This window comes from Somniosus microcephalus, chromosome 9 (assembly GCF_052327205.1).
Source record: "Somniosus microcephalus isolate GS21.2 chromosome 9, FLI_Smic_1.0, whole genome shotgun sequence".
In the NCBI taxonomy this organism is placed as follows: Eukaryota; Metazoa; Chordata; class Chondrichthyes; order Squaliformes; family Somniosidae; genus Somniosus; species Somniosus microcephalus.
This window is the reverse complement of record NC_140995.1, coordinates 102,671,068-102,685,356: the sequence shown is the minus strand read 5'-3', so window position 1 is coordinate 102,685,356 and position 14,289 is coordinate 102,671,068. Positions and strand designations below refer to the sequence as shown.

General features: G+C 46.0%; 1 protein-coding gene across 12 annotated transcripts in view; it reads left to right on the top strand.

Annotated features, from left to right (window-relative positions):
- Positions 1–13,455, top strand: part of dtnba (dystrobrevin, beta a) — a 694,100-nt gene extending 680,645 nt beyond the window's left edge. For 9 of the 12 annotated variants that reach the window (XM_085996923.1, XM_085996913.1, XM_085996915.1 and 6 more), the window contains 2 exons: positions 7,061–7,096; positions 9,900–13,455. In XM_085996923.1, the coding sequence (XP_085853049.1) occupies positions 7,061–7,065 (5 nt within the window). In that variant the 3' untranslated portion in view covers positions 7,066–7,096; positions 9,900–13,455. Of the gene's footprint in view, positions 1–7,060; positions 7,101–9,899 lie in introns of all 12 variants that reach the window. The other 3 variants (XM_085996917.1, XM_085996918.1, XM_085996916.1) reach the window with 3 other exon arrangements.
- The last annotated feature ends 834 nt before the right edge of the window (positions 13,456–14,289 follow it).

Here is a 14,289-nt window from a genome sequence, read left to right as displayed (position 1 = left end):
CCACAAACCGTTGACCTTCGCCATGGCCAAAGCTTCCGAGCCGTGGTCAGCCCGTCAGCAACACCGGCCTTTATCTCAGAGTTTACAACGGACATCCAGCATGTGGCTGGGAAAGACAACCCCGTCGCCGACTGTCTCTCCCGAGCCGTCGCCAGCGCCGTACACCTCGGCATCGACTACACCCGCATGGCGGCCGATCAGGCCTCCGACCCGGACGTCCAAGCCTACAGGACGGCGGTCACGGGCCTTCAACTAGCAGACGTCGCGTTCGACGATGCCGGCACCACACTCCTGTGCGACGTCTCCGTTGGGCAGCTACGTCCCGTCGTGCCCGACTGGTGGAGACAGCAAGTTTTCGACGCCGTCCATAATCTTTCCCACCCGGGCAGGAAGCCGTCACAGAAGCTGGTAATGGCTAAGTTCGTCTGGCACGGGCTCAGGAAAGGAGTTCGCGACTGGGCCAGCACCTGCGTGGTATGCCAACGCTCGAAAGTGCATCGCCATACTAAAGCCCCGTTGGCGCCTTTCGCGGTGCCCGAGAGGCGGTTCAACCATGTTAACGTGGATCTGGTGGGACCCCTGCCGCCCTCCCGCGGGTTCACCCACCTCCTCACAATGGTCGACAGAACCACCCGATGGCCGGAAGCCGTCCCGCTGTCTTCAACGACGTCCGCCGATTTGGCTCAGGCGTTCATCAGCACTTGGGTCACCCGGTTCGGCGCCCCATCTGACATTTCCTCCGACCGGGGGTCCCAGTTCACGTCGGAGCTCTGGAACGCTGTCGCCCAAGGCCTCGGGTTGAGACTCCACTGCACCACAGCATACCACCCTCAGGCTAACAGACTGTGCGAACGGTTTCATCGCTCCATGAAGGCCGCGCTCCGGGCCAGCCTCCGGGATGACAGTTGGATCGACAGACTCCCATGGGTCATGCTGGGACTCAGGACCGCCCCCAAGGAGGACCTCCAGTCCTCGTCCACCGAGCTCGTCTACGCACAAAGGAAGATGTTTGTGGTGGTTGAAGGTCAATCATCACAGCCCTAGGACATCACTGCAGGAGTTCCTCAGGGCACTGTCCTAGGTCCAACCATCTTCAGCTGCTTCAACAATGACCTTCCCTCCAACATAAGGTCAGAAATGGGGATGTTCGCTGATGACTGCAGTGTTCAGCGCCATTCACAACTCCTCAGATAATGAAGCAGTCCATGCCCGCATGCAACAAGACCTGGACAACGTCCAGGCTTGGGCTGATAAGTGCCAGGCAATGACTATCTCCAACAAGCGGGAGTCTAACCACCTCCCCTTGGCATTCAATGGCGTTATCATCGCCGAATCCCCCACCATCAACATCCTGGGGGTCACCATTGACCAGAAACTTAAACTGGACCAGCCACAGAAATACTGTAGCAACAAGAGCAGGTCAGGGGCTAGGTATTTATTCTACGGCGAGTGTCTCACCTCCTGACTCCCCAAAGCCTTTCCACCATCTACGAGGCACAAGTAAGGAGTGTGATGGAATACTCTCCACTTGCCTGGATGAGTGCAGCTCCAACAACACTCAAGAACCTCGACACCATCCAGGACAAAGCAGCCCACTTGATTGGCACCCCATCCACCACCTTAAACATTCACTCCCTCCACCACCAGCGTACCGTGGCTGCAGTGTGTACCATCTACAAGATGCACTGCAGCAACTCACCAAGACTTCTTCGACAGCACCTCCCAAACCTGCGACCTCTTTCACCTAGAAGGACAAGGGCAGCAGACACACGGGAACACCACCACCTCCAAGTTCTCCTCCAAGTCACACACCATCCTGACTTAGAAGTATATCGCTGATCCTTCATCGTCGCTGGGTCAAAATCCTGGAACTCGCTACCTAACAGCACTGTGGGAGTACCGTCACCATACAGACTGCAGCGGTTCAAGTAGGCGGCTCACCACCACCATATTGGGCAATTAGGGATGGGCAATAAATGCTGGCCTTGCCAGCGAATCCCACTTCCCAGAAATGAATTTAAAATTCTATGCTGTACACGCTATATGGCTTTAATGGGGTGCAGGCTGCACACAAGAAACAAGCTATGGCCTAAACATTGTCTCCTAGAAATTTGTGAACTTTTTGCACTTGTACGCCAAGTTCCAATTTATAAGCCGCGAAATGCTATTGACCTTTTTATTGCCTTATCTACCTGCATTCACATTTTATCGGAATTTATAGACTAGATATTTGATTGCGCCACACCCATTTTTCCAGACTAAAACAGGCACCAAAGGGTTCACTATAGCTGACGGTGCGTGTGCACCCGTCCCGCACCGGAAGTGTGCTGCTCGCCATATTGGATTGAACTGCCCCACAACGGTCCAGGGCATGAGCAGAACTGATTCAGGAAGCTCATTATAATATTTCAGCTACGCTGGTTGTAGGACTCTTTTGTGAAATTGGTCTGCCCCAGTGCCTCACTCATTACGTGCTCAAGCAACGCTTCCGTTGCCTGGACTGTTTGTGAAGTGTTGTGGAGTACTCCATGACCGTGCTCCCAGATTTATGGTCATGTGCTGCATGCCGCATAACCTTGCTCGACTGAGGGATCAGCTTTTGCCACCACCTGGGCAGCAAGAAATGGAGGAGGAGGAAGAGCAGCACAAAGTGGAGGAAGAGCAGGAGCAGCATCCACCACTTCTGTCTCTAGCTGCCAAACCTCTCAGAGAGCTACGCATCCAAGAGCGCTTCACCTGAACCATCCTTCCCATTCCCAATACACCAACAGTCCCGCAATCCTTATCACCACTGTTCTTACTACAACATCCAATTGCCTTCCTTCAGTCCAGCCTCATGTGTCTTGTCCTTAACTGACTACAAATATCAATACCAACACCAAATCTAGAAAATAGAAATTTTACTTCAACAACTCACTATATTTGAATAATAGTTAACTGGAATAGTTAAGAATCACCCTTGTGCAACCCCCTAGTGCCTTTCTCACGTGCTCGACTACCTATCCCAGTGCTCCTACGAGGTGTATCCCCAGTGGCTACACCTGGGAGGTGGAAGCCTGCTGAGCTGCCATTGAGGACACGTCAGAAGACTGTGATGGGCGACCTCGAGCTGCCCTGGGCTGTCTGAAGTGTCTGGCTAAAGACTGCAGTATCTCGGCGTGGACCAGGCAATCTAGCTCAGATATTGACAAGGGCAGTAGTGGAGTGAGTGGTGTGGACCAGGCAATCTAGCCCAGATATTGCCAAGGGCACTAACGGAGTGAGTGGCGTGGACCAGGCAATCTAGCCCAGATATTGACAAGGGCACTAGTGGAGTGAGTGGCGTGGACCAGGCAATCTAGTCCAGATAGTGACAAGGGCACTAGTGGAGTGAGTGGCGTGGACCAGGCAATCTAGTCCAGATAGTGACAAGGGCACTAGCGGAGTGAGTGGCGTGGACCAGGCATTCTAGCCCAGATCGTGACAAGGGCACTAGTGGAGTGAGTGGCGTGGACCAGGCAATATAGCCCAGAAGGCTGCGTGATATTGACAAGGGCACTAGCAGAGTGAGTGGCGGGGAAGCAGGCATGCTCTAATCCTGAGAGAGGACAGTAAGTGCCTCTCGCTTGGAGCCAAAGTCACTTTCCTGAAAAGGCGCTTCAGCACTCCTACTGTTCTGTGTCAGAACAGAGTGCAGGAGTGATGTAACACTCTGGAAGCCCCTGTCAACATTGGCCGCCACAGGTAAGATGGCAGCCGTACGAGTTTCCATTGCAGCAGTGTGAGCTGCCATGGAAGCTGCCAATAGAGGCTCCATCATGGTGGGCCCGACTGTTGTGTTCACCTGACCACTCGCTCCGTGTTGGATGGAGTGGTCTCCATTCTGTGCACAAAGCCCCAACATAATTTGGAGCTGGACTTCTACAATGGCTCTGAGTCAGTGTGTGCAAACTTGCTGGTAGGCTGCCCAGTGCACCTAGCATTTCCTGGTGTATGTCCATCAGCTTCCTTCAGTAGCTAGGGTCCGCAAAGTTAGCATCGGAGTCCTCTGCAGCAGAGCTAATATGGGATCTCACTCTCCGATGAGTTAGCACCTGTGGCATCCTATCGCCTGCCCAAGCTCCTGCATACTTGTGCCCAGTGATTCACCATGTGAAGACCCCTCCTGCAGCCTATCCTCTAAAGTATGTGTGATGCCAGTCTCTGAGCTGGTGCTTTCTATGGTCTGATCGAATGACGCTGCATCTTCAGGAAGGCTGCCCTCCTCTTCCTGGACTGGCGCAGGGGCATCGACATTTTCACACCTGAAATGAAAGAGAGGGACAAGGGTTAGTTTTTAGTGTTAAGAGTAAGAAGAGAGAGATGAGTAGCTGCTGAAAGCAGCTGCAGTTTGTCACGTAGAGTGTGTGGGACGGGATAGAAGTAAGAAGGAAAAAGGGGGTACGGTGTGAAGCGATCCTGCGCAATGTCTCCTTCATCATTGCCACTCGCCGTGGCCATGATTTGCCCTCTGCAATGATGTACGGCACATCCACCTCAGGTGGGGAGAGGGAATTCCCCTGCAAGAAAGAAGGAAGTGTGTAGGTGAGTCTTGATAACTGTTTTGGAGAATGTGCCTGTCATGGTAAATTCTGCAGATGTGTGCAAGATGTGAGGCGTGGGGAAGTGAGGGTAGTAATAGCAGTGAGAATAGGGGGTACAGTGCGTGTGCATAGGAGGAGAAAGAGGTAGAATGAAGTGTGATGCAGTGATTGTAGGAAAGTTGAGGGGAGTTTTGTGAGCAGTGGGACTGCAAGTGGTTCACGTATGAGGAGAGAATAGTTGAGGTGAGAATCTTAGCTTAATAACTCTGGTGAGGTCATTAAACTTTTTCGACATTACAGCTGTGTCCTGGGAGCTGAACTCATACTTACCTCCTTAGCTGCCTCTTCCCAATGGCAACAAAGGTATTGCCTGGAGGGCTTTCTGTTCCCCCTGGATGGAACACTATCTCCATCCTCCTGTCCACCGCCCTGAACCAGGGCATCCAAAGCAGTATTGGAGAACCCGGAGGTACAGTCTAGAGGTCTTGCAGCCATATCTTGCTTCACAACCATTCCCCCCTGTCCGCAGCTACAATGCATCTCCCTTTAAGAGGTGTTGACTGCCTTTAAGTGGCATCAGAGGGGCCCGATTTCTCGCCCCTAAACAGGCGCGCAGCCATAAGCAGCGCGGGCAGCACTGGCTGCATGCCTAACCCATTATAATGATCTGCCAGCACCAATTTCACCTTGTACCTGTACCCATCAGTCTCTGTTCTTCCAGACCTTTCAACATCTTTTCATTGAATGTATGTATACTCCCATTCCTGTTCTTCCAGATCTTTCCATTGAGTGTATACTCCCGTTCCTTGTTTTTCCTTCTAAAATTCATCGCCTCACAATTCTTCACATTAAATTGCATTTACCATCTGCCATGTATCCTACTAACGACTTTTACAGTCTGCCTCACAGTTTGCCAAACTCCCTACTTTCGTGTCATCATTAAATTTCAATAAACGGTTCCTGATCATTTGTACATATTGAGAACAAAACCAGACCCAGCACTGACCCCGAGGTACACGGCAACCAATCCTTCTCTGATCCAAGTAACACCCATTAATCCTGGCCATTTGTTTCCTGTACATTAACCAACTTTCTATTTATGCTGCTCCATTTCCTCTTCTGCCAAATTTTAGTAACAAACCTACTTGTCGAATGCTTCCTAAAATCCATATACACTACATCTACTATATTCCCTTTATCTATAGGGTCAGTTGCTTCTTAAAAAAACTCTTTTAAATTTGTCAAACAGACCATGGGGGAACATTTTTGGGGGAAATGTCCAATTTATTCTCACGCCAGCTTTTTCCCCCATAAGCCTACAAATTTTTAAGTACATGTCCAATTATCTCATGCAGTTCTAAATGTTCACTAATTTGATCCCGAATTATGGATTTTAAGAGATTGATAAGAAATTATGTTAATTCACCAAACTTGTTGGTTGACTACAGATTTTATTTCCTAAAAACCAGTCAATTAAATTATGTATGCATCAGTTTTATGAATATGCAGCTATGATTTTGTGTTTTTTTAAGACAAAAAGCTGTTTGGGGGGGTTTAGTTATTCATGCAGTTTAACAAACTACAGTCGCTGTATTTTATCAAAGTCATACCTATTTATTCATAAATTTTCCATTTTGTGTGACTTCACAGCCTAAATGGTGCACAATCACAAATCCAAAATGGTGCAATGTATTTTTCAGTGTAAATTCCTAATAGTAACTGCAATAACATCCAATACAAAATTAAATAAATTCAACTTCAAATATTGCTATCAATACTAAGCACGTGTATTTTTGATAGGCTCCATCATTTATGTATCCAGGCTGCTAATGCATAAATATTGTAGGGACCCTTACTGTTGTTTTATGTTGCTCAATTTTCTTGATAGTTGATCTCGCTTCATTAGAATTCTGTCTCATAACGTCGTGCATTGGTGTAGCAGCAAGAAGTATGTGGCAGTAAGAGGGCAGTCAGAGAAGAGGTGCAAACCATTAAAGGTGCAAACCGGCTTCAAACTGAGGATGAGCACTCGATAGTAAATATTCTGAAAGTCTTTCCCGCAGTAGTCACAAGGGAAGGCATGAACAATATGCTCTCTTTAAATAAAGATAGCCCAAATATAATCAATCACTGCGCCATAAATGAGACAGGCTAAATGGGTTCAAAACAAATAAATCCCCAAGGATAGGTGGTATTTATCCTAGAGTGCTGAGAGCAACAAGGGTTCATCTGCTTGTGATCCGAGCGGCTCTCTTTTTATAATATCACTTAAACTGGGATCATCCAGAAAGTGTCTGTGATGAGAATTTGTTTCAACAAGGTTGAACTTGTGCCTTTATATTATTTGGATCTGTAATTGACCTGCAACAAGGGAGATAAGATTTTTACATAAGCTGGTGCAGAGCTGGTCAGCTTCCTGAACAGAACAAGGACATTTGTCTGGAAGAGAGAGATCTAAACCATACAGAGTTTTGTCAAAATGCTTTATCTTGTTACAGGTTAAAGAGGAGTATGGAAGGTGTAAAATAACTCAAGTAAGTAAGTTAATCATTGCCAGTAATTGTCTTTCTCTATTATCAATAATGTTACGTGCCGTAAGTTAGAGTATTACTTAAGATTTAAAATATAATGACAGCCATCAGTTATTACATTCATTTGGTTTGTGACCACAGATAGACTGTAGAACTATTGAAGCTACAGATAGTGAATTCTGTTTCTATATCCAGAGGGATACAATTTAGATGTCAAGGCATGCTTTCACTTCACACATTTCTTTCAACATACTATATATAATTTATGATAATTCTATATTGATATGCATTTTTTCACAGTCAAACCAAGCCTCTTACTGGCCTAATTTTGTCCTTTTTTTAATACCAGTTTTCTCCCATTTCTTTTGTTTGACTGCTTACTGGACAGTGATTCCTTGGGTACCAGTCACCTTCTGGTACCTCGCCCAATGACCATTATTCATGTGTGAGCCTTCACAATTACTGGCCTATGAATGCGGCCACGCAGCTCTTGTTTTTTGGGCACTACTAAGTCACCAATATTGCGGGAAGGAAGTGAGCGCGCATTTCTGGCTGAAAGTGCGCTACACGCCATATTGGGAAAGGAAAAAATAGGCTTCTGGAGCCCACAATTGAAGCAGGCATTAGGTTCTTTGCATATGCAAATAAAGAGCCTACCACCTGTATTTGAGGTCCCATTTCAAGTCAGGTTTTCCCTGAGGTGCCAGCACCGACTGCACTCAGTAAATCCAGACCTTGGAACCATCTGTGAGATAGGTTTTTCACATTTACTTACCTGAATTTGGAGCAGGGAAAAGCAGGTGTGCTCCTTCTGACCCCACATTTAACAGAAGCTCATTGCCACTCCAGATTCCCAGCCTCCTCTCCTCCGCCACAGCCTCTGATCTCAACACTGCTCGTTGCTCCACTCCCGACCCACGGCCTCCAATCATTCTCACCACTCCCTCCCGGCCTCCAATCCTTCTCCCCACTCCCTCCCGGCCTCCAATCCTTCTCGCCACTCCCTCCCAACCTCCAATCCTTCTCGCCACTCCCTCCCAGCCTCCAATCCTTCTCGCCACTCCCTCCCGGCCTCCAATCCTTCTCGCCACTCCCTCCCGGCCTCCAATCCTTCTCGCCACTCCCTCCCGGCCTCCAATCCTTCTCGCCACTCCCTCCCGGCCTCCAATCCTTCTCGCCACTCCCTCCCGGCCTCCAATCCTTCTCGCCACTCCCTCCCAGCCTCCAATCCTTCTCGCCACTCCCTCCCGGCCTCCAATCCTTCTCGCCACTCCCTCCCGGCCTCCAGTCCTTCTCGCCACTCCCTCCTGGCCTCCAGTCCTTCTCGCCACTCCCTCCCGGCCTCCAATCCTTCTCGCCACTCCCTCCCGGCCTCCAATCCTTCTCGCCACTCCCTCCCAGCCTCCAATCCTTCTCGCCACTCCCTCCTGGCCTCCAGTCCTTCTCGCCACTCCCTCCCGGCCTCCAATCCTCTTGCCACTCCCTCCCGGCCTCCAATCCTTCTCGCCACTCCCTCCTGGCCTCCAGTCCTTCTCGCCACTCCCTCCCGGCCTCCAGTCCTTCTCGCCACTCCCTTCCGGCATCCAATCCTTCTCGCCACTCCCTCCCGGCCTCCAGTCCTTCTCGCCACTCCCTCCCGGCCTCCAGTCCTTCTCGCCACTCCCTTCCGGCATCCAATCCTTCTCGCCACTCCCTCCTACCCTTACCCCAACCTCTGATTCTGATCTCTTCCACCCCCTCCCCCCCCCCCCCCCCCCGGCTTCACTTACCTGAGAGCCGCTGCGACCTCATCGCTGGCTAGCTGTTCGGGCTATGTCGGCTCCGTTATAATGAGGCCCGACGCCAAATATCGGGGCATCTTAGGCCTCACTATTCAGGTGCAGGGCGCATGCGAAAATGCATGCCTCTAAATTTCTAGGCCATTGTCCTCTGGGTCATTAGAACATAAGAACATAAGAAATAGTAGCAGGAGTAGGCCAATCCGCCCCTCGAGCCTGCTCCGCCATTCAATAAGATCATGGCTGATCTGATCCTAACCGCCAATCTACTGTCACAGAACCATCTCCTGAATCTAACAGAATTAGACACACGAAATAGGAGCAGGATCAGGCTACACGGCCCCTGGGCCCGCTCCGCTACCCACAGGGCCATGTCCGATCCGAACCTAGACTCATGTCCAAATTCCTGCCCGCTCCCCGTAACCCTTAATTCCCTTTACTTCTAGGAAACTGTCTCTTTCTGTTTTAAATTTATGTAATGATGTAGCTTCTACAGCTTTTTGGGGCAGCATATTCCATGGACCCAGCACCCTCTGAATGAAGTAGTTCCTCCTCATCTCAGTTTTGAAAGAGCAGCCCCTTATTCTAAGACTATGCCCCCTAGTTCTAGTTTCACCCATCATCGGGTTTAATAGGGTCTACAGCCTAGACCAATCTTATCCTCATTTACTGTCCAAGTATGCACATTTCTAGCAAGGGTCACTGATAGTAATGAGCCACATCCCTAACTTGGGGCACCGAGGTGAATTCACCCTTACCACCGTCACCCCTGGGTGAGATTAGCTATCTCAGCACGGATCTAACCTGGGGCTTTCCTGGTATGTATGACTCAGGTACTCACTGGAGCACCATTTCATGTTTTGAGATTTATTTAACTGTCAAATGTCAGGTTTCCACTATCCTGGAAGATAATTCCATAGTTGTATCTATCCATTTTTATTATTGCAATATTACCACATATCAAGTTAACTCTACTGACAAATGCTTTTTCTTTCTTGGTTTCTTCTCCCCACTATTATATATTGCAGGCACAGTGACTATACAAAGAAACCAATCATACTTGACTTTTGTTCATCCATTTGAACCACACTTCTTTCAGCTGTTGAAGACACCATTATGTGAATGTAAAAGAAAACAAAAACAGAAACAGCCTTTTGCTGAAAAATAAACTTTCTAGTTCTGCTCATTGAAGGGCTTTGACACAAGAACACATTCATATTTGTCTTCTAGATCTGTGCATGTTTTATTTTCATCTTGAGCAAATTCTTACTGTTATCATCATTACAAATTTGTTGTAAGAACCTTGATATTTTTTTTTGTTATGTATAAAAATGAAAGCTTTGCCAACTCAGTGTTGGCAACTTAAGTAAATTAACTACTGAAACAGTGGTATTAATATTGTGTCTTTTGCTGCTATATTTTTCATGTCTGTCCTCTGACAATTTATACTTTGAATATGCCCTTTAACGCTTGGTATGCAAGATGGGTAAACACATTTTTTAATTTAAGAATGATGAGGGCATATATTAAGGGAATTATTTTGAGCATTACCTAAGCCAACAGGCAACATTTATTTCTCCAGCAGTGCTGCCCTTGCCATCTCGACATTTCTGAGATTTGGGTTCAAATCCATTTCTGTGATAAATGCATCCTTGCATTGATATCTTAATCTATTACTCAGTGAAAGTCAGCCCTAAGCATGAAACTTAATGAATTCTGTGCTCAGAGACTGAGATTGGAGGATGCAGAGAGTGCACGTGTCAGACTTGGAAAGTGCTCAAATTACTTGCTGTTCATGAGTAATTTTTTTCACTTATCGAAACTAAAATAAGTGATTTGGACTTTAAGCAGATGAAGTTAATACCCAAACTACACCTTGAATAAAACAATTGCTAAAATAGGATAGAGACTCAAAAGGCCCTATTATGCAGCAAGCACGGTGAGAGAGAAATCCAAAACAGATTGGAAATTGAGAAATTCTCCTGTAAAACATAAGCACATGTGAAAATGCACTTCCACAGGCAGTGTACAATTCTCTATCATGACTCTGTCCAACTATTTTAATCCATTGAAGAAGGGGTCTTCTCGTTGTGCCAAAGGTAAATCCAGCAAAACTCCAGCATATTTATTCAAACTTGCATGTTATTTTATTGATTTATAATGATTGCCCTTCCTTGACATGACATTTCCATAGTGCCTGCAGCTTAAAATATAATGTTCCACATGGCACTCAGATTTTTCTGTCTGTACTTGTTCTCATCACCGTGAATTCCGTTCCAAGCTAGATGCTCATTCAAGTTATTTTTAAAGCTATAATCGAGATATTATTTGATGCTTTATCTGGGAGTCCATTCCACAGATTCACAACTTTGTAGGGAAAAATGTCATTTAATCTCAAATTTTGATTGAGACTTGTTAATTTGATACTCATACCCTCAAATTCTGTGCTCATAGTCCAGGTTAAATAACGTGCTTACATCTATGTTTAATTTGCAAGATCACAAACTTGGTTTCTTTTTCAGTTCATAAAAGCTGGAGAGGAACTTGCTCCAGACTAGTCAGCGAGTGGAATTTTCCAGACCTGGTCTATGCTTCCGGGATGAACAGTTTTCCAAGGCTCAAGTTGAATTTTTTGGAGCAACTTCTGTACACGCACATTGCCACTGAACTGCATCTTAACCTATCAGCACTCTGCGATAGATTGCCTTGGTTACCCAGGACCCAGAAATGTGGGATCTTATTGTGTAGTTTGGGTTTGAAGTGTCCAGTCAGATGGTTGAATTTCTTAGTTTTACCATTCTAATTTTACCAGCGCTACCTCTCTACCATCTTTCTCGACCCTTCTGCTGCCTCTGTGTTGTCAGACTCTTTGTCCAATATCCAGTTGTGGATGAGCAGCAATTTCATCAAAAAAACTAAGGCCATCAACTTCGGCCCTTGCCACAAACGCTGTACCTTTGCCGCCGGTTCCAAGCCCATTCCTGGCCACTGTTTCAGGCTGAACCTTGAGCTGAGCTTCCGATCCATATACTCTTCATCACAAAGACCGCCCGCCTCTGCCCCTTCCTCAGCCCATTTGCTACTGAAACCCTCATCCATGCCTCTGTCACCTCCAGACTCAAATGTTCTAACATTCACCTGGCCGGCCTTTCAATTTTCACCCTCTGTAAACTTCAGCTCATCCAAAACTTTGCTTCCCAAATTCTATTTTGCACTATGACCCGCTCACCTATCACCCTTGTCCTTGCTGACCTATGTTGGCTCCCGGTCGCCCAACGTCTCAAATTTAAATTTCTATTCCTTGTTTAAACCCCTTCATATTCTAGCCACTCCCTATAACTATAATCTCCTTCAGCCCTACAACCCCGTATCCCCCCCCCCCCCCCACCCCTGCCCCTGCCTCCTGAACACTCTCTTCCTCTGACTCTGGCACTTTGTGCATCCTTGCCTCCCTTCACCCCACCATGTAGGGCTACGTCTTCAAGCATCTAGGCCCCACACTCTGGAATTCCCTCCCTAAAACACTCCTCCTCTTCCTTTAAGACCCTCATTAAAACCCATCTCTTTGACCAAGCTTTTGGTCAGCCTTCCTAATATCTTCTTCTTTGCCTGGCATACATTTTTGTCTTATTACACCTTTGTGAAACCCCTTGGGGCTTTTTTCTATGTTAAAGGCACTATATAAATGCAATTGTTTTCAATATAAAGCATCTGATTTGATTGGGTCACCAAGGTTTAGTTCCCAGACCATCAGGTAAGCTCGCTGTGGCTGGCAAGGGTGCTTTGTGCTCTTCACTCGACACTCCAACTTTTACTTCAATGAGCACTTAAGAAATATGGGATATTATAAACAAAGTGCATTCCAAGGGCTGAAGGTTGTCAGGATAGGTTGAAGGAAGCATGATAAATGTTACTGTACTCTCAAACCTGCATGACCTATTGTTGCAATGGTTCCTATCTCTTTCAGATGCTTTCTTTCTACTGTGTAGCTAAGACATTCCTCTGCAAGCAGAGGGGCTTTAAAAAACAAGCAAAGTTAGGCAGTGCTGTAGTTAGTTCAGTATTGTTAATAGAAAATTAATAATTTTAGAGCGGATTCGGATATTTTAAATTAGCTAGAAAAATCTGTATAATAGAATTGTTATAAGTGAGGTCACTCTTCACATTGGAATCAGCCACATTGTATATTATGCTGCTCTAAGTTAATTTGTATAGTATGTTAAATGTTTTACCAGTTTGAATTCATGGTGCCTGACTATGGTTTAGCTAGTTTTGTGCAACCCACACTTGCCATCTGTGAAAGGTGTCTTAATGTTATGCTATATTACATTGCAATGTGCATTGGCTGTTTTCCCCCCGATTGCGAAGAACTAATCCTAATGCAACAACTGAAACAGCATTAAAGAACCAGAGCAATGTCTTCAAAGAAAAAAATGGATAAATTTGATTTTATTTGCGGAATTGATGACAGTCTTCAATTTCCTATTTATTATGTTGTGGTGCTGATATAGTGCCGCCAAAACTACTGAGTCCTTATCAGTGGTTCAATCACAAATAAAGCTGAATCGTGTATTTGAAAGCCAATGCTTCATAGAGTCTCATGTGTGAAAGAGTGGCACTGATACCAAACTTGAAGCAGGGAAATAGATAGAGGTCCACTCTAAGTCCACAATATCACAAACCCTGGGAATTAGACTCCTGTAAAATTCCACTTTGCAATAACAGTTAAAAAAATATTCGAGGATAATGCTGTACAATACCTTATTCCTCAAGTGTTTGCCTGTAAAATATAATCTTTTAAAGCAATTATTTAGAAGCTATGATTTTTTTCCCCATCTTTCCATTGTAGCTGACCTCTTAAATGGTGCTTCCCTGTTTACAAAGCTTGAGTATAGGATTCCCATCTTTTGCCAAACATGGCAGGGGTAGGATAGGATCAGAGTGTGACTTCCGAGGTTGGTTTTCTGCTGATGAAAATTAATTAAAATTTAATGACATTAATAAATAGTGTCTCCATACCATAAGTAGAAAAATAGACTTCTTTTGGGTTGTCTAGAAATTTATAAAATGTAAACCGATCAAAACAGGACAACAAAACAGATGCCAGCCCTATGAAAACATGGGATTTGAAAATCCTTCATAGTATATTTACCAAAATGTTGGCATTAGTGCAGAATGGGAAAAGCAGAGGTTGTGGAGAGCCGAGGATCTCGACATTGTTAATCAAATCACAGAATTCCAACCTTTTTTTTTAAAGTCATCAACGGGTGCTCCTTTCAAGCAAATATTCAATGAGGATGTTTATGTAAAGCGGGTGTAGAACCATATTCTGGAGTATTAATACCAATCCTAAATTGGTGGGTGGGTGTCCCACTATTAGAATTTTAATTTTTTTTCCTCATATATTTGCTCAAAAGA